The sequence below is a fragment of the Melanaphis sacchari genome, unplaced genomic scaffold, assembly GCF_002803265.2.
Source record: "Melanaphis sacchari strain LSU unplaced genomic scaffold, SCAv2.0 Contig0_pilon_pilon, whole genome shotgun sequence".
NCBI lineage: Eukaryota > Metazoa > Arthropoda > Insecta > Hemiptera > Aphididae > Melanaphis > Melanaphis sacchari.
This window is the reverse complement of record NW_020270366.1, coordinates 7,313,332-7,335,384: the sequence shown is the minus strand read 5'-3', so window position 1 is coordinate 7,335,384 and position 22,053 is coordinate 7,313,332. Positions and strand designations below refer to the sequence as shown.

At 24.9% G+C, this 22,053-nt stretch overlaps 1 protein-coding gene, 1 non-coding gene and 1 pseudogene across 2 annotated transcripts in view; 1 reads left to right on the top strand and 2 right to left on the bottom strand.

Annotated features, from left to right (window-relative positions):
* Positions 1-876: 876 nt before the first annotated feature.
* LOC112601941 lies at positions 877-983 on the bottom strand. The gene has a single exon (XR_003115071.1). It is a non-coding gene; the product is annotated as a U6 spliceosomal RNA (small nuclear RNA).
* A 1,401-nt stretch (positions 984-2,384) lies between these two features.
* On the bottom strand, positions 2,385-5,257 carry LOC112598879 (annotated as a pseudogene).
* Positions 5,258-10,973: 5,716 nt separating this feature from the next.
* LOC112592446 (fasciclin-1) overlaps positions 10,974-22,053 on the top strand; it is a 61,171-nt gene continuing 50,091 nt past the window's right edge. The window contains exon 1 of the mRNA XM_025336512.1: positions 10,974-11,294. Within this exon, the coding sequence (XP_025192297.1) occupies positions 11,160-11,294 (135 nt within the window). The 5' untranslated portion in view covers positions 10,974-11,159. The remainder of the gene's footprint in view (positions 11,295-22,053) is intronic.

Genomic DNA, 22,053 nt, shown 5'->3' with positions numbered 1-22,053 from the left:
ATGTATTATAGTAAATTAGTAGGTATAATAGTATCTCACCTCCTGTCACGGATTCAGAGGAGTGAATTGATAGGGGTGCCTCTCATTGACGTATCAAAACGTGTTATTTAATATTTAATGTCGTTAATAATATCACATTACAATAGTTTGTATTACCCTAAGACCTAAGTATTGTTATACCATTATTTAAAGTTCTAAATTTTTGTCTTTTATTTTTATTGCATAAAAAATGAATAGATTGTCGAAAATATTATTATTGTGACCAACTAAGCGACGACAACTGTCGCGGATGACTATTCGACTACCAGTCGGCTCGCGGCGATTCGTAGAATTTTGTCCTAAAAATATCTTCCATATTCGTCAAAAATATATCTATATTAATTATTAATTGCTTTTCAGTTCACGGAAGCCGCACAATAGTAAAATAGTTGTGTTTACTGTCGACCACTGAAATACAGGATACCCATAATGCTGTCGACATTGTGTCATTCGACAACCGTCAATACACACGTCGTATATATTATAATACATATTTATAAATAATTATGATTCATCCATCCAGTTAATGTATGATGGATCCGCTCCCGATCAATTATCTATAATATTACATCGAAATCAATGTATAATCATGTAGAGTGGCTCTACAAGTGGTCGGCATGACAGCAGATTATATGGTACCTTAAACATTTTAATAAATAGAATTGGGATTTTAAAGCCTTTAAAAAAATGCATTAAAATAATTATCTTAAACATCAAAAACAAAAGACAAATTTCTCGAGTACTTTCAAAATTTCAGTTTTTGATATCGATGTTTAAAAATAAAAAAAAGTTGTAGATTTATTAATACACTATGATTATTAGAAAAAAAAGTAACAAAAAAATGTGGAACGCTTCACGATTTTGCGTGTCATCCTTGCGCAGGGGCCATGCTAATCTTCTCTGTATCGTTCCAATTTTAGTATATGTACTGCCGAAGCAAGTACATTTGCTTAGTACATTTTATTTGTATATATACTACACACTTTGTTAATACAACCACTAGTGAGAGTCAGTTGCAATTGTTCTGTAAATACCGAATTGTATATTGGTGTACGCACCGCACTAAAGCAATCTTACCGACAGATTGCAGCACCATGATATTCCTTTTTTATCAGTTGCTTAATTATTTCTAGATCTACGATATCGTTAGCGTAGCTCGTAAGTCGATTTGAACGTTTGTGAATAATATTAAATTTGCCGTAACAATGTAACTTTGGCAAATAAACGTTAAACTTAGGATTTCTTATATTTATCAGAGGTCCAGGCTTAAAAAGTTTAAAACAGAGATCGGCAAGCTTCAAATACTTGATTAGTTGTTTTTATATTGTTCTACTGTAATTACGATATTAATACTATTAATTTATCAGTTTATTTTTAATTTTTATTATATATTTTCATATTATTGCACCAAGACCGAAGTATTACAGATTTATCAGATTTACAAGCTTACATGCATGTTAAGGCAATTTCAAGATGCAAAGAAAATATAAATAATAAGATACATAATGTTTACTGCTCAGATGTTTTTTAAAATGATGAATACAAGATGTATTTTGATAAGCTTGTTATGTTTGTCTCTTTTCTAATAAGCAAAAATGTCTTCTGAAATAATTTATAATGTCGGTCTCTGTAGTATTGAAATTTGACCATATATCCACATATTCCATTTATTATATTTTTGATGATAAAAATCACTTAGGTATATCAGTATATGATACGTAAGTACCTAATCTGTTATATTAAGAATTTGCCATTATTAATTAGAGACTAAAATGAATATTAACAACTTTATTTTTAAATTTGTAAGATTATAAAATTTTTCACTTTTTGCACGATGACAGTATTTTGTTAACCCAGGTCCATATAATAATAATAATAAAACGTGATATTCCTTTATTCGTGTTAATGAAATAATAGATCATTTGCGGAAAAAAAAAATTAAAATAATTTATTTTTATAACTTGATAATTTTAATAAAACATTCTAAAATTGAGTATTTAACATGTATTTACTTATTAATATTTAATATCTATATTTTTCAATCACAAATGTTACTATTTCTATTCATTTAGAAAAAATATGTTAAGTGTAGGTATATTGTATATTTAACTTAATTAAATTAAATTATTTATTAAGTAAATTATATATTATATTTATTTGTTTGACAATTAGAAAAATAAAAACTTCATAAATATTTATATCATAAATTCATAACATTAAATATCAAAATAAATCAATTTTTTATAAAACATATATAAAAGATAATTCAACAAAAACACAATTTAATACAAAATATTACATAAAAAGTAGGGATAACAATTTTTTATTTCAACTAACATTTAAGTTTAAAATTTAAATTGATCAGTTATATCTAACACTAAATTTGTCAAATTTGGATATTCTTTCTTAGTGCCCAGGTCATTTAATACTTTGTAGACTAATAAGTATAGAAAAAAGTAGTATAAAAATTAAATACTGTTATTGAGTTATTTACCCCGATTGAATTGAATAATTCGACAACAATGTTTTTTTCAACGAGATTATCTAAAAGTTTTCCAGCATAATTTCTTATATTTTGATTTTCTTCTAGTACTACAAGAATCATTGAAACAACAAAAGTTATAGAATTGTAGCGAATCAAAGTATTATACATTTTTAATAAATGTATAACTTCCTGTAAATATAGAAATTAGATTATACATTAGCAAATAGTTTATAGAAAGTATTATAAGATACATACATCAATTTTCTTGTGTCTCACAAAATTAAAAAGAACATCATAACATTCATCAAAAATCTACACTGCCATTATATAATATGAATTTAATGTATATATATTTTTCATTTGTGATGGTAACTCACTAAATTTTATATAATTTCTTCCTATAAACTTAATGGGTTCTGCAAATACAATAAAAAATGTTTTAATTATTAAGTTATGTAAAATGTATTAATGATATAATATTTCTTAAATAAATATATATATAAATTGTTAAATACTATATATTATTTATATTTATAAAGTATAATTTATTTCTTATGTCTTAAAATACAATAAAAACTATTTAAACATTTTTTTCTTTAGTTATTTATAGACATTTATTTTAGACTAATGAATGATTGAATATTGAACATAACATTTCTCATAACTCATGAGTTACTCTAACAGTTATAAAATATTAAAAATAGTTACACATCATTTTTTTATTTGATATAATTATTCAAAATTACGAAAATTTATAAATAATTTTCTAGTTTAAAGTTTGAAAACTTTTTGATTTAAGTAGATAAGGCTTGAAAATTAAATAAAATGTTTTATATAGGTAATTAATAAATTGTGATAAATGTTATGTGTGGGTCAGAGCATAAAACAAATAATGAGCTGACATTCTTTTAATAAGAGCTAGTAATTGAATAATATAATGATAAGTTAATAAATATAATTTGTTTTGGTAAAAATAACATATTGTACTAGAAATATTAAAGAAAATTACTTATAACAGTTATAACCAATAAAATATATTATAAAATATTCTTAAAAATATAATGTAGACTGACAGATAGATTTAGATAGATATTCAGTATCATTTTCAAAAAATCATAAACAATTCTGATATACCTATCTATTACTAATATACTATAAGTGTTCAACGATGAGGTAAACTCAATACTTATTATACAGCCATTTTTAAAATTGTTTTAAAACTAAAAATAAGTAATTATTAGTAATTACCCTCATTAATCCAATCCTCAGAATGTATTTCTTGTATTTTGAGTATTAACAATTTTAGTGTTGATGACATTTTATAATTATCTAGAGACAATAAAAGCCTATTTACTGGTTTGTTCAAATCATATGTCTGGAAAAAAAATTAATATGTATTTAACAATTTCTTAAGAGAATTTTTTTATTATTACTTTTGATAATATTGGACCTATTAATTGAAGTATTATACATAAACAATGCAATTGCAATTCATCATTTTCATTACTTAAAATTGTAATGCATGATAATATATATTTTCCTGGAATAGCAACCTTTCTATACAGTTCACTGATAAATCTATTAAAATTAATAATTTCTATAAAATAAATGAAAAATCAATTAATTACTTGTAATACTAATTTAAAACACACCTGCAGTTGGATATAACTTTTTGACTAAACTCAAATTGATAATTATTTAAAGTTCTTATAAAGTTCTTTAGTTCCTGATAAACAAATAGTTATTATTAAACCTCACCTTTAAAAACGAGTAAACATATTTTAAATCACATTTTTTTATTAGTTGGTACAGCCAGTACAGGAATAAAACAAAATATTATATAGAAACATAGAATAAGAAATAAGTAAATAAGTAGGTAATATACAAGAACTAAGGATGGTAATAATAATAATAATTACAGAATAGATAAAATTCATCTATATATCTAATAATCATAATAAAATTAAAAATAGATAATAAAATAACTATTTAGTATTTACCATATCATTGTTTTTCATCTTTTGTTTTAATTTGTCTAATTTTTGTTGGTTTTTTGTTAAAGTATAAAATACTTCAAAGCATTTTTTTAATATAACTTTTTGAAATGTAATTTTAGTATTTGTAAGTTTATTAAATGTTGAGTCATTAATCATACTTGCACATATATGGGCATATATGTGTGTATAATTTTGTCTTTTTAAAGCCTAGATAAATATAATAATAATATACAAGTAAAATTAATCATAATTGATATATACAAACTTGATCAAATATTATATCTGTTATTTCTTCGAGTAGTTTTACATTATTGGTAAAGCGATAATTTTTTGAGTCATGTTAGCTAAGTTGACAGTATTTAAATGATGAACAATCGATCTTACAATATTTAACACTTCCTAGAAGTTATACAAATTATAAATATATGAAGAGATTAAATAACACTTTGTTGCATAAATAATTAATAAAATTATTCTATCTCTATTTGTATACACTTGTACAATAGTTAATATTTTAATATTTATACTGATTTTATAAATATAATATGATGTTTATCCAGGCAGAAGAAAGTAGAAAGAAGCAATTTAGAGACATAACCTGTCAACAAATGTCTACCATTTAATCTTGGTATTGATTACTGTTTCATTCAGGTTAAAATGAAATGTTTGAATGAGTTATAATAAATAAATTGTCTGAATTAATAAATGTTACTACAGAGTTATTTATTTGTTCCATGACATTTTTTTTTTAATTAGATCAATTACCTATACAAAAACTCAACTGAAAATAAAATAAAATAAATTAGAATACATACATTTAAGATATGCTTTGAATATAGCTGATGTAAGAATATTCAAAATCCTTATTCTGTAAGTTTACCTAACTAAAGAAACTAGATAAAAATTACAATATATTAAAATATTTTCAAGTTAGATTATTAATAATATTTTGTTTATTTATTTTCCCATCACAATAGGAATAAATATAAACAAATTACAATTTTTTTTTAATCTTTTATTTAGAAGTTGATTATTATAAAACTTAGTATATTAAAATAATATTTAATATTTTTAACTTAAATACATAAGTACATTAAATTATTAATGTAATAAAATGTATTAAATTAATTGATGTTGTAATAATCTAAAGCTGTATGCCTCTATAGATGTCTTTCATCATTTATAGTTAAATTCACTGTTCAGAAGTCGACATTATAACTAATATGGTAGACTACTATAGTCGTTTTAATTTTTAATTCATTCTATTATACATGCAATATGTATATAAATGTAAATATTAAATATTAATATATTATCAATAATATAATTATATATGTCACAACGATTAAAGTAATTTTATAGAGTTCACATCCCCCTTGTAATAATATGTCTTTTTAAGCCTAGTTTAATCTTATTAGAGTTTCTATTCAGATTTGAAAGTATGTATTTTATTTCATACACTAGATTATTTAGATTATTAAAATTTTAAAATCTATACTAAGGTTTAAATCTTATAGTAGGTATGTTATAACTTATTATATCAAGTTTAATGAACAGTAATCAGTATACGCAGTGTGCCTGTACTATTGAAGTAGGTAGGTACTTAGTTATTGATATTTTATAAAAAAATATTTATTGTATATTATAATTATTTACTATGAATTTATTACTAGATTTAATTAATTTAAATTAATGATACTATATATGATTGGAAATCTTTATAATTAAATCATTATTTATTTTTATTTAAATTTTGGTATAGAATATTTTTTGTTTTTCAACAGATGTCATTAAGATAGACTTGTAAATCATATTTGAATAATTTATCTATTTTGATAAGAAATCAAGTAACTGAAATAAATAAATATTAGTTTATTTATTTATTAGTATTTAGTATTTATTAATATTACCTAAGTTTAAGTTTTAATGATCTATTCATGATTTATTGCGTCCGCCGTGACTCGTGTTTATCTTATTAATTATTATTATTTTTTTTTTCGTCAAGTATTCTTGTTTTTTTGGTATCTTGTCTATCGGGCAGAGACAAAGGACAAAATATGTCATGCATAATATATAATATATAGGCAATAATATTCCATTAATTTATTATTTTGTTCACGCTGACTAGGTAAAATAATAATAATAGATTTTATTTTATTAAAATTTTTATGAAATAATTCTATGTAATTGTGTTTTTGGAAAAATATATACCTTTTGATAAATTTACTGGTACCTACAAAATTAGTTTTTTCTTTAACTGTATAATATTTTTAATGAACCTAAGAGAATATTTGTGGAAGGGGGAATTATGAATAACTTTATAGGAATGTAGCATATCAAACATTATGCAATTATATAAATTAATACAAATATTTTTTAAGTATTTTTCAAAAAATATGAGTGTTACTAAGAGTATAAAAGACGTTTGATCTACCTAGTCTGCTTATTCAAAAGTGTATTAGCCTTATTTGTATAGTTTTGTTGTAATATTAATGTAGGTATGTACTTGTACTATATAAATTATAAATATATTCCTGTATCATCTATGCCTATATATACTATATTGTTGTATGTAAAATTAATAATTATTGTGTAAGAGCATATCGTCGGTTCATACCGAATGGCGAATGATGTATTTAAATGAACAAAGAAAAAAATAAAATGAACCCCCGTGGTTGTGTAATTCCGATTTGTAAGGGATACATAATTTAATAATTTATTAGTATATTATATTAGAACTAAACTAAAATAATTAATGTAATAGATTAGCAAAATTTTGGCACTTGGCCATAAACGGTGTTAAATGACAGCTACCAAGACATAATTTTAATTTAAATGATTGATTTTCGGAAAATATTAATTTTCATTAAAATCGTATTTGATTGATATAAATGTTTTAATATTATAATATTTATTAGCATTAGAAAAATGTGTAATTGTATTCATGTCAGCGATGTATGTATCTCTGCAATATTTTTGTATAGAGACCTTAGATGGCTTAGATTTATAATTGCGTCATTAATAAGGTGGTATGATATAAATTCGTATTATTGCAAGACATTTTTAGAAAATTTTTTATTTTTACTGTCATAAAATTATTTTTTAGTGTATATCATAGTAAAATCTATATTTTCTTTACACAAAACTAAACAAAGAAGAAGATATAATTAATTTATGTAAAAAAACAAATTAATAAAGTTTTAATGAGATTTTGTTTTAAAAGAAAAAAAATCATATGTATTTATATGTAATAATAAAATCTTGATTTAAATAACAATTCAAAATTAATCAGTATAAAATAGTAAAAAATTATAATTAATATTATTACGAGGAATATTGTAATAAACACTTAGAATGTCATTAATTATCTATTGCCATTATTGCAATTTACCTAGGTAAGTACATAGTTAATAGTTTGAATTATTTTAATCTATCATCATTATAGACTTGCTAGATTAAAACATTTAGCGCTATTTTCTTAAAAATCTAAATATTATTTTGTTATGTTTTGCTATCGATAATTAGATTACATTTTAACAATACAATTAATATGAACAAATGAAAATAATAAGTACCTATGGTAATAATCATAATAATGGTTTAAATTAATCAAATGTTTAAAAAAATTTGATCTAAATATCATCATCATCATTTACATATATGTATACCTAGTAGGTAGTACCTACCTACTGTAAATCAGTATAGGTGCCTAGGTTGAAATTTTTTTATTAAAAATACAAACCGTGTACAAATAGTGACATGTTTTTATAACAATATACATATGAAATAAACTATATATAAACCTATATTATAAGTTATAATAATTAATGTTTATTAACATAGAAATGTAAGTGCGTGTTTACAGAACATTGGTAATGTATATTATCGTCATTCATCATTGTATCATATTTATGGCGTTTTTTCCATTTTAACGAATCCATACGGTATTAGGAATAATTATGTAAATAAAATTGTCATAGTTATGAAATGGGTGAATTTATTACAGTGCGAAATTTAAAGTTAAATATTATGGAAATTCTGCATTACATATATAAATGCACGCATGTCGTATACGACGTAGGTACCTTACACGATATAAGTAATTGATTCATTATGTTATTATAACGTTAAATATTTTTCCAACTTATTTCATTATACTTACCTTCTACTTAAATATTTTTTTATTTTTCGTAGCTTTACAGTAGTACGGAAAGAAGTTGAACAGTCCAGTATATATTTTATAAGGACTATTCTTCTACATACAGTATAACTTTGTTCAGGGGCGGACCCAGGGGGGGTTTGGGAGGTCAGCTGACCCACCGTATTTTTTTTTCAGTAAAATGTGGCCTCTCAAAATGACAAACTACATAAATATGTACAATACTACGATAATCAAAAATAGAAATAATATAAACTAATAATATGGTGTTATAAGTAATTTATATAAAATGTACACAGACTCAAGAACATTTCTATGAAAATATAATTGTAAATGTATAAATATAAATATAATATATTATGAATATTATGATATATGATGTATAGAAATTAGAAAGATATGAAAAACCCATTCAATTTGAATTAATTAATAATATCAAAGTTTATAAGTCAGTTTTAAATTGACAATTGTATTAAAAAATTAGTTATGACTTATGCTTTATCTCTTTTAGTTATAGTATTTACTATATTAATATATGTAATATAAATAAGGTTGATTGAACCTTCTACACAGTGGCCTCTCATAAGTGAGGCAGACCCACAGTACTAAAATCCTGGGTTCGCCACTGACTTTGTTCTTATATTATGTTATATAACATAATATATTAAACTGCTGTCTTATCTCGTTTTAATATTAGTAGCTTAGCCACTTATCGTAGTGATTGTTTTTAGATTAATCGTATTGACGGAATCGACGCGAAATCCCATTTTATTTACAAAATCAAAAAGACAAAACGATTAAGTTCTGTGATAATTTTATTTTACTTAACATGTGTTATATTTTATTATCATTATTATATATCATGTACAATTCATTTGACCTCATTAACCATTTGTTTTAATAATTTTAATTTACTATCAAATTTGAATTTAAATAATAATAATTATACTATTAAGTATTTTATATAGTATTTACATGTATTTTTATCGAACTTAGGCTGAAATTTTACACAAGATGCTACCTTCTCTTTATGTAAATATATTTTAGATCCGCGTTTGACACTTGCTGGATCGATTCATAAATTAATTAATATATTTGAGTAGAAATATGTAGTTTATAAGCGCTATTGTTTCTGTAAACAAATTTTCATAAGTTTTAGATGTTTTTCACATCTCATTAATCGTTTTTATATGGCACACTGATGCGCAAAAAAATCATCATAATTAAATGCATATTGTCGTTTACAGACACAATGACTTAATTTTTTAACAATCTAAATAATTTCAAAGTATAAGTAGTGAGTATAATCAATCATAAGTACTTACTGGCACCTAAAGACTGACGTAAATCATCAATATTAAGTTTGAACCGATATCATTAAGCTGCTTAACACAGGCTGCAGCTAAGACATTTAATAAAGTTATAATTATCTAATATACAAAACTATTATTTTAGGAACAATTAATTTTTGATTTTTCTGGTGCAGTGATACTTAAATTAACCGTTTAGATATAGATTTCAAAACAAATTATATGCCACTATAAAGTTGCAATTCGTTAAGTATTGAACAAATTTAGTTACAAAATATTTTATTATTCAATAACGTATATCAAAATAAAACCAAAATGATTTTTTTTTTGCATGTTAAGCTGTTCTGGCAATGTGCCTAGGTTGCTGTTGATACGAGTTCTATAACATAGTCAAAAGTGAATTACTCGAAAGCCGTTCGTCTAGGGGACGGTAAAGGCGTTGACTATAATAAATATATTGTATATCGCTGCGTCGTTTTTATAGCTACAAGTGGCAGTGGACGAAATCCATTTCTGGAGGTGTACTAAATAAAACCATTCAACTTCAGAGACCGACACATTACTCGCACTTGGAAATCACACACCTAGAAAGTTTTAAAAACTAAAAACGATTTACAACATTATTTATTATTAATATTAACATAGACCTGCTCGGGCCATGTCGTCGGACTGCCGGCGAAAAACCAAAGAACCTTCACCTAGAGAAATCCTTCCTCGTTCAGCAACTGTACATTACATTATAAGTAGATAGGTATATGTTGGTACGCGTCCAATTATCCCGCGGGACCACGGTAAGCGGTTACGGCCGACCACAACCTCGACGACCACGCACCTACCCGGGACGTCAGCTGCTGTCTTGTCGGCGGGGGGAGGTAGGGATGTGCGCGGTGGCGGCATGTGTGCGATCCGGGGGCCGGCCGGCCGACCGTTCGCGGTTTGCGAAGCGGTGCGCGCCAGACCTTTCGTTCGTTCAGTCGTCGACTTGCCACCGCCGCCGACAACTGTGTAGGTACTTCTTTAGCTTTGTGTTGCCGGCGTTTTCGCGTCTCGCAGTTTCATAACAAGTTCGACGACAATTTATTATATAATATAAAATATTTTACTCGTCGATAGCCGGCTGAAAATCAGAATCGATAGGTCGTGTTGTGTGTATCTGCTACCGTCGCGTCATGTCGTCGCAGCCACCACGCCGAAGGTTCGTTATCGGACTGTTTTTGATCGCCGCTGTCATTCAGGTGTTGTACCGCCCCGCCCAGTGTTCGTCGCTGATGAAATATTTGGCTACCGAGTACAATTTGTCCAATGTGAGTACCTAACTACCTGAGTAGCAATAATACTTGTATTACATCGTAAATTTAATCCTCAAGTCCCTAACCGTTTGCCTCGCATTAACTCGTACATACATAGTTACATGTATGTATATAACATGATTGACGATAACAATAGTTATTACTATTATAAATTATGATACGAGTATATTATATTATCTTTCTTGTGACCAAAAAGATATTTTATACTTATTATTTTTTTACTTTTATATCTTTTTAATTGGTACATAATAATATTACTGCCTATTAATCAAATTTTTTTCAGCGGTTAGTTGTCTTATATTTTTACTATATAAATTAAAATTAAAAATTGGTACATGTCTGGCCTTCCGGGAAAATGTAAGGACGAATCGGCCAAAGTACCGTTGCAGAATATGTAAAACCATTGAAAAAGCAATGTTGAATGTATATACGTGTATTGATTTGATAAGTACCTTTATATAGCGTAGTTTCCTACTTAGTATACAATATTATATACTTAAACAAGCCGATCCAATTATTAAAGACTTTTAGAGCCGGATTTATAGTTGGGTAATAAAGTTTTAACTAAATTGAGAATGAAGTGCAGATATATCTACCTAACACTTTTCAGTAGTTTTGTCATCCTCCCCTCGCGCCTACAGGTAGTCAATTTTCACATAATTATTGAGCATATTATTTTGAAATATTTTCATATCCTACCTACAAATAGGTTAGTACTTTGAAAACCTAAGTAACTTATTAAATTTTATTATAGAAGCTAAATGAATAATCGTACTTTAACTGCATTTTATCGTTTTATATAATTATTAAAACTGAGTAAAACGAATCAAGTAACCAAAATTATTATACAAATTGAAAATGTTATAGCATTATGAGAATATGAGATAAAAAGTTGGTATGTATTTTAGGTATTATGGTATTATTAATATAATTTTAATTAGTCAAGTTTTATGATTACAAAATTGGATTAAATTTATTTTATACGGTATAGTTAATGTCCACCTTAATACAACTTTGAATTAATTCTTTAAATAAAAAGTGGCAAAAAAATTGCGATCTTGTGAGTTATTTAGAATTTCTTGGATCACTTCCATAAATGTTTAGTTAAGACCTTAACCATGAAACTGTATTGATTTCTAGTTAATACTCACCCGCGTACATGGGGATGGAATTGATAACGAACACTGGCAATCTAAAATAACCAAATTATCAATAAGCGACTATGATTGTATTATAAATTTATATAAAAATAATTGCATTTATTTACATTTAATAATTTGTATGAAGTATACAATAATATTTTATAATCAAATATATACGAAATTAAATTTACCTAAAATTGTATGTTCACAATATGAGTAGGTACATACTGTTCATCTTAATTGCATTAGTATTTAGTTATATGGATTGTTATACTTAAATAAGACTTTTTTTTACTAAGGAGAGTTTTAAATTAGGTTATAAAGATTATAAATCATTCTTAATTTAATCTTATATACTTAGAAAATTAAAATTTCAAAACTTAAATAGTTGAATATTGAATTATTTATAAATGATAATTTGATAAAAAGTTGTACTAGAATTAATTTACAAAAATTATATAATCAATTGTTATTAGATAAATACTTGATTTAAAAAATATATTCTAGCGATGTTGTGTCAACCATAGGATTGTGTATTGTTAGGCTCCAACTAAAAAGTACCAAAACTATACTGCATCCAATTTAACTAATTTATCAACTCAGGAAATCATGAATTTGTATTAGGTGCATTTGATGTAACACATCACGCGATGTAAAATTACTGCTGTTGACTGCGGAAATGACACAAAATAGTTTACTGTATTCATAATGATATTTTGTTTATACTTGTTCACTTGCGTTTTTAAATAATTAGTGTATTCATTAGTATATTTCTAGGAATATATTTTCTGTTTAACTTTTACTAGTTATACGTATACATTTTAGTCCTGTATTATATTCCTTCACTACAATTTGGTAGGTATGTTAAACCTATTTAAACCTTAAATAATAGTCTATTAATAAGTTATTGTCGCTTATAATATTATCCTAAAAAGTTTTAAAAATATTTTTTTGATTTATATATGCTTATTTAGCAATAATAGAGGTACCTACCTATATGTACTTATTGGAAATTTAATAAGAAATAATAATCAAAATTAGTTACTTTGATATTTGTATCTAAACTAATAAAATAAACCTAATATTTATTAGCTATGAAATTAAGTTTTTAAATTTAATACCTATTTGTAATATTGATGTATATAAACTATTGAATACTTATAGGCAGTTAATGTAATATTAAGATGTATGAAAATTTAGAACACTATTGAAATGTTTGGTGTATAATGCATAATATAATGGCTATTTAATAGTTTTCATATGTACCTACTTTAAGGTCGATTTTTATGGAGTATAATATTTTCTTAATTTTTGTTTATATTTAATATATGAATATGTATTAAAATATATTAATGATTTCATCCTAGTGTAAAATTTTAAATTTTACAGTAAAAACAAAAATCTATTATATATATGAAAAATGTAATTTATTATTTTTAAAGTCTATTTTTTAAATATTACATTAACATTATTTATTAATCTATAAATAACAATAGGATGAATAATATTTGCGTGCGCAATGTAGATTTGTACAAATTATATGCATAATTTTCTAATTGAAAATAGACCTAACGGTCAAATATAAAAACAACACATTTTTAAATAGGTATGTATGAATAAATATTAATATACGGTGACGTAATAAATAATAAGATATTATTGATTATTATCATAATAATCTCAAATCTGGCTGTTTTTAATTTTAGTAATTATTGTTTGAAAAATCTGTAAGCTAAAAGTAAAAAAGGTATTGTTTTCTTTTACCTAATATAATACTTTATTTTAAAACAAAGTATATGTTCAAAAGATTTATATTTTAATATTTATTAAACATTTTTCTAAATGTATAATTCGATGATTTAATTATATTATTTATGAAAAAAAATTTTGTGAATAATATACAAAAATAACAAACATAAAATGTAAGAAATATTGAATAACATTATATCAATTATTTTAATTTTGAATAATTCTTATATGTCATAAATGATAGAATTCAAATAATGTCGTATAAGCAAATCGTCTTCAAGTATAGTTTGAATTTGTATTATTTTATGAACTGGACGATTTATTAAATTATTTAATTAAAAGTAACGACAATAGAAGAAATATATTTTAAAAATTAATACTTATATAACTATATTGAAAACCTGATTACTGTTTATTAACAGTCAATGCAATAGGTATTTTTAAATAAAAATAACAGGTAAAGAAAACTATTTAAAAGTTTATAACTTTGATAAAAATTAATTCCATTAATTAACTTTTGTATAATTTTCGCTTATTATAAGCAACATAATATTATGAAAATAAAAAAAGCATATGTTTATAATATTTATTTAATTGCTGTAATGTGTATACATAAATTTAATATCATGTATTATGTTAAGAAATATTAGATTAATAAGAATATACATATACAATATACTAATTTAAAATATACAGACTAGTTGATGAGTGACTTATTGTAATGATGGACATTGTTATAAATTTAATATTTCTAATAAAAATATATGTACCTAAATATAAGTAGGTAAGGTACTACGGGTACTCCCGACTCCGGGAACTAAAGAAATTTAAGTTTATTTCTAGTCCAAAGTCATATTTTGTTTACACACTATAAAAGTATAAACATGCCTAGCTGAATATATTATATATATAGAATAATTGGATTTTGTCCAAAATGTCAAAAAAAAAAACTTGAAAGTAATCATAATATTAACGACAATAATTATATACGTGGGTGAATGACAGTGGAACGAATCCGCGTTGATAGTTATATCAAGGTCAATGAAGTATAGATACTAGATAGTATGATTTTTTCACCTTTTCGTCACATTATTTTTATTTTTATCTACATAGAAAAGGATGATACCATAAAAAAATAAATACAATTATTTTCTATATCTTGCATTATTTTATTTGTAAGTAGATGCTTTTCACCTATTTTTTTATTTATCATATATCACCTACTTTCTTGGTCATCTAAAGAACATTTAAATAGGTATGTTCAGTTATTATGCAGTTCTAGGCTATTGGGTGTGAGGTGTTTAAAATATATTAATTACGGTAAACACTTTTGGAATTGGATTTTTAATTTTTTTAGTAAAAATATTTTAATAATTAACCATTAATATTTAATTCAAAGATTAATTGTTAATTAATTAATATTAAAAAATATATACGTTTTTTGTCTATGGTGTGAAAATATAAAATCAATGAATTATGTAAATATTTAATTTTTATTACAAAGTTTAATTACAGTTAAACCAGATTTCAATTAAAATTTAGTATTATTTGAATTATGAATAATTTAAATTTTAAGTGGGATGAATTTAACACAAAAATCGTTCGGTTATTTTAATAATGGAATCAAATGCAATGAAGCATTGACAAACAAGAGTGTTTATAAATTACACGATATTGCATGGGGGTAACCATTAATATTTTTAGAGGGCCACATTAGGAATTTTCAAAATTTTTGCAGACCATCAAAATTCCGATTGACGTGTTGTATCAGCAATTGCTGATGGTAACACGGACAGTCACCATAAACAAAATGTAGAAATAATAATACGGGTGATAAGATATGCTCTATCATCTTTTAGTACGTCAATTCAATCTCTTTCCATTGATAAAAACTAAAAATATAGAAAAAAAAATACAACAGAAATCACAGGAATTGCACCCTCAGACTCATACTTCCCAATCAAATAGTATATTCATGATTTGTATTTAAAATATTAAAAAATAAATTATATATTATATTATACAAAAAAAAAAAAAAAAAAATATCGAATAAGATATGATAGTTCTAAAATATAATAAAAACGACTGAGGAAAATTAATTTGATATAGATTATATTATTAACTATAGGTACGTTTTAAATAAATGGTGGACTTCCTAGATCTTTCTCGGGATTTGTGCCTGAGTATTAATACCTACTAAGTATAGTATCAATATAATTTATCAATATTTTATAAAAGTTTGTGAATAATATATTTTGCTACTAAAGGTTTAAATTTTACATAATAAACTATATAATTTCAACTGATGTCAATATGCAACACTAACCGATGTGTAAGTATAAATTAATTGTAAGTATATATTATTATCATAATATTATTTTGGAATAGATTATTATTGTTAGATTCTACATGACTCGAACAACAGTTTGTTTTCTTTTATTTTGTATACGTAACATAATATATCACATATTATATGTATATTGTTGTTTTTTGCGATGGATTTCTTTTCAACGATACTTACAAACGTATAATATCTTGTTATGTAAATGGGTAATAGGTGTGAAATGTTTGTTGTACGACGTGTGCATTTTTCATAGGCATATACTTATGAATTATAATAGTTTTGTATACCTACACATTTTTTTTAAAGTATTGTATAATCACCCAAGATAAATTTGCATAGATATTTAAGCTATCACTGATGGTTTAGGTGTATATTAAATATTGAATAAATTATATAAATAGATTAGTAATCGTAACGTGTTTATCACTCGTTAAAGCTTTTGAAATCCTATAAAGTTAATTAATATATAGACTATAGAGTAAACTATAAGACTATAAGGTATATACGAATATATGTTATATATATATATTATATAGCATGCTTTATTGACTTAACAAAAATATATCAAAGAGTTACATTTATAATAATTAGGACTAAGATTTATACGCAACAATATATTTTTTTGCAACTTTTGATTATTGCTTTTATCAGTTATGTTTACAAATAACCTCATAATGAATTAAACAGTGGTGTTTTTACTTTGCATATTTTCGCATATTTTGGACAAAATGCATAATTATGCATATTTTGAATACAATTAATATTATTGCATATTTCGACTATAAAAACGCAAAAAATGCATGTTTTTTGGTGTATTTCGTTATTAGAAGTTTTTATCGAGTGACAGTGTATGTGTTGTTCAAAAATATTTATAAAAGAACATTTTAAGGTCTAACAGAAGATCGTTCAGTTTTTAAAATTGAAAACACAATGACATTGTTTTTTGTATTACATATGAATAACATGAATAGTTAAGAATAATATTTTATTAATTTTAAAATATATGATTTTTTAGAGTGTATATTTCATATTTTTTGGCGTTTATAATAATAATTGCATATTTTTGTATATTTTTAACAAACCAAATGCATATTTTACAATTTTTTATTACATATAAATCCTAGCTCTAATAATATATTATGTATTATATACAACATTTGTATGTTTACCTTAACTCGATGAAAATCAATAATTATATTTATTGTTCCGCGTAAATATTATTTCAAAAGTTTAATTATTAATTTCTAATAAGTGCACTTTTGATTGTTTACTTGATATATATAAGTTTTTAAGTTAAGATAGAAAATGAGTATAGAGTATTATACATATCGTATATTATTTACTATTAGCGGACGAGTTGGTATTTGCGATGAAAAATACATTGAATTATCCCATCCTGTACAATATAAATATAATATTTTACGAAGACCCCCTAACGAACAGCCCTTCTGCGTGCAATATATTTGACATACTAACTGGACGATGACCACGATTTAGCTATATGATAAACACTTCCGGTATAATACTCGTCGCTATATTTATTGTTGCATATATTATTATAAGTAAGATCTTGTGCTGCGATTGATACGTTACATCGAGTTTACGTACAGACTCGTGCGTTGAGGATAAAAATGGAAAAAGGATTCTCGAGTATTTTAACGTTAGGCACAATACATTATACATACGCGTTTAAACATTTATAAAACACGCGTAATACCTTGTGAGTGTGCAATTCTGTTACGTGCACTACTGCAGATTAAAGTATTTACTGTTCACAATACCTCCTTAGATCGGGATATCAGACTATTCTTGTACACAGTATTATAATATTACATCTCACGCACACACTTTGTAAGTTTTATAAATCCTCCAGTCGGATATTGTTGGCCAGACGTTTACTATTGCGGAAAAAGGCGCGTTTCTCACCATTGGCGAGCGGGCGTTTCTTGAGTCCGTCCGCTCGTCAACCGTGACTGATGTTTCCTCTCCCGAGACGTTAAATCGTTCTCGTTGTCCACGGCGACGCAAAAAAATTATTCGCCTGCCTAGACAATTTCTTTATTTTCTGCGAATATCATGCAATATAAAATCAATTGCAATTGGGGTTTAAAGTATATACAGTATAGAAATATTTCAAGAAGCAATCTACGATGTTTTTCATTGTAATCTGTAGATCATTAAGTTTTCCAAATGTATTTAAATATTGAATGAGCGTACCTATTTACGCGCGTTATGTTTCGACCGAATAACGTTTGTTTTTACTATCTTTTACTATCTTTCAGTTGTAAAATAAGCATTTATTATAAGAATTTTCGACACTTTTTCAAGTAGGTATAATATTATTCGTATACAATTATAATATTTTGTTATTATTATTGCATGATGATAACGGCCGTGGCCGCATTTGTGTACCGCATACAAAACCTTGCACTCGTTGCATCCTCTTAGACATTTTATTTTAAGAGTATGAACAACAAGTGCATTGCTGTTCTTATTACACTAACGTAATTATTTTCATTGCTGGGACAGCTTGCATTAATATAATATACAGTGCAAGTTTTAATACGTATATATCATTAATATACAGGGTTATTTTGCACTGTGAAGTTTCGATAAGGGATATTAAAGACTATATTTTTTAAGACATAGATTTTAAAATACCATTTAAGAACAGTTATGTATTTTCATGAAGATAAAAAGTATTTTTATTTTTTTCCAAACGAGATAATATTTTATTTTTTGGAAATTTTTAAGACGATAATTTATTTTGATAATCATATTGTTGTATTTAAATCGAAATTTAAATAGTAGTTTTTAGTATGCTTGAATATATGATATTTCAGTATTATTAAATTTATGAAACAATCGGAATTTTAAATAATTTACTATTACGAGTAGTAAGGTTAAAATGGAAAGATAGGTGAGAATATTTTGTGAATCACTCTGTATATAGAGTTACTGAACGAGAACATAAGTATATAACTACCGAGTACTTATGTGTATGTGTGTGTATACGATCAATCGACAAAGTTGCGATGTATTGTGGGTGTGGGAGTCGTAGATTTTAATCGTGTGCGCGCGCGCCTGGGTGCCTGATCGTTGATACACGCGTATATTATAGTATAATATTAGTATATTATATTATTATATATTATGTTCACCGCATGGCGACAAAGACCCCGACATCGAGCCTACAATAAAAATAAAATAAAACGCAACCAAGCAATACGCCGCTAACACGAGCTTCGGTTTTAATATCTCTCCCGTTTTTTGTTTTGTTTATTTGATTTTTTTTTTTAACGAATTTGTGTTTTTTTTTTTTATCGTCGACTGCATAAAATGAAAAACGTGGTCATTTTCACCCTTCCATATTATTACATTAAGAGCCAAGAGGAGCATTCCCGATTACTTTTTTTCCAATAATCTTACTTTTTTGCATAGACCAGTCATCCTATAGCACCCTGATGGCTAAATGTTGTAATTTTATTTTTTTTTTGAATTAGTAACCAACATATAATTATTTGTGATCGTAAAATTAGAATTTGTAAGCTGAAACGTAGAAGTAACCTAATAAATGTTTTTTTTATACCGGAAACTTTGACTTCAAACCAAACTAGAAAATATAATTTTATTTGTCATTTTTTTAAAAATCATTTTTACATAACTATCAAATTCAATATTCACTTTCTTAAATCAATCAGTTTCTTGGTATACAAAGTTGTATTTATCATCCTTATTCAATAGGTTATTGACTTATTTAAAATTAAAATGTTGTTTTATAGCTAAAAAACTTAGGTAACTGTCAAATTAAAAATCAAACTTCTTGTGATTAATGTACACACATAATTTATTTTGGTAAAATACAAGCTATAACAAGAAAAAAACGATTTCAAACTTCATATTGTAAAACTAAAAATGTCTACCTTTATTTTTCAGTTTCCAATTTCCCGAAAATTTATAATTTTTTTTTTTAAATCATTTACTTTTAGGTAATGATAAGAATTCTACAATTATATGATTATTTCTTTTTTATATTACTTCTCTTTCATGGTTATAAATTATAATTCATAGACATATGTAAATTTATCGAAGGCATAATAAAAATGTCTATTTATTGTCATGAGTTAATTTGCCTTATAATGGTAGAAATAAAAATATAGCTCCTTCAGATTTTCTTTCCAAAATTATTTTTATAACGATAAAACCGTGGAAATAAAGGCAATTTTTAAGTAAAGTTTACACATTGAGCCCGTGCTTTCAATTAAAGTAATATTTGTAATATTTATAAAATAGTGAGCTAACAAATAAATTCTATTTTTATATATCTCTTTAGTGGATCTATCTTAATAATTTCTAATACAGTTTTAGCAGTTATATTTGATGTGTTGGATAAAAAATGATGGTAGGTAGTGTTAATTTTCTATTACACTAATAGCTAATACAGATATTATCTACAAGTTTGTAGAACCTGTATTAATTAACATAATTTTATCATGATCTAGTTCGATAAAGGTTTGTTACTGAAGCTAGAACTATTTTTTAATAACACTATTTCATTAATAGATTATCTTTTATTTAAATTAATATTTTAAATCCTGAATCCTTTTCCAAAAAGGATTTAGACGAACAAGATTTTGGTTTCAATCCTTGATTTTTACAGTTTTCCATTGCAGTTGTAGTTATTTAACATCATTTATACTTCAGTTTTTGGCATAAATTATTGTTGAGACATAATTTTTTAACTGTAAAATACAATGATTATCCTATAATAATTAGTTAGTTTTTCAACAAAATTATCAATATTGATTGACATGGTGTCATTATTAAATACTGTGTGTTTTAGGTTATTAAAATTACAGTTATTTTCATTCTATTGCTTGATGAAGTTTTTCTCCATAGCAAAATATTCTGACCATAATACTAAACTAGCAAGGGAAAAGTTTCAAAGAAACTATTTCAGAAATATACTATGTATTGACAAATTATCTTTCGATATATAAAAATAGATTTTTCTTTTCTTTAAACGAACTCAATAAATTATAATTATTTTCTTGGTTTAAGACTTACAGTTTAATTATTTCACAATTTAGTTACGTCTGTATGATTATGTACTCGTAATGTTGAGATAAATAATAAAAATAAGTTAAATTTTATTATAATAATCCGACAGTATGCAACTTCCCCTATAAGAATGATGTATTTATTAGAAATGTAATTATATACTTAAATATGTATATAATTTAAAGATAACTGAGATTTAATATATTATCTAAATGAGATCCAAAGCTATACTTAGTTATTTTCATGATGAGATTTTCGGGTTGGCTCCATTTCCATTTTCTACGAATACCGTTACATATATAGTTGCAAATATAATTTTAGCCTTTTAGTTGTATTATTATTTATCATCACATACATTTACATTCCAATACTTTTTTTTATACTCTATTGACTAGTTTTATGATTTATCATACGTAACATACATATCTAAGCATTAAATTGAAAAGTTAAAATTAAA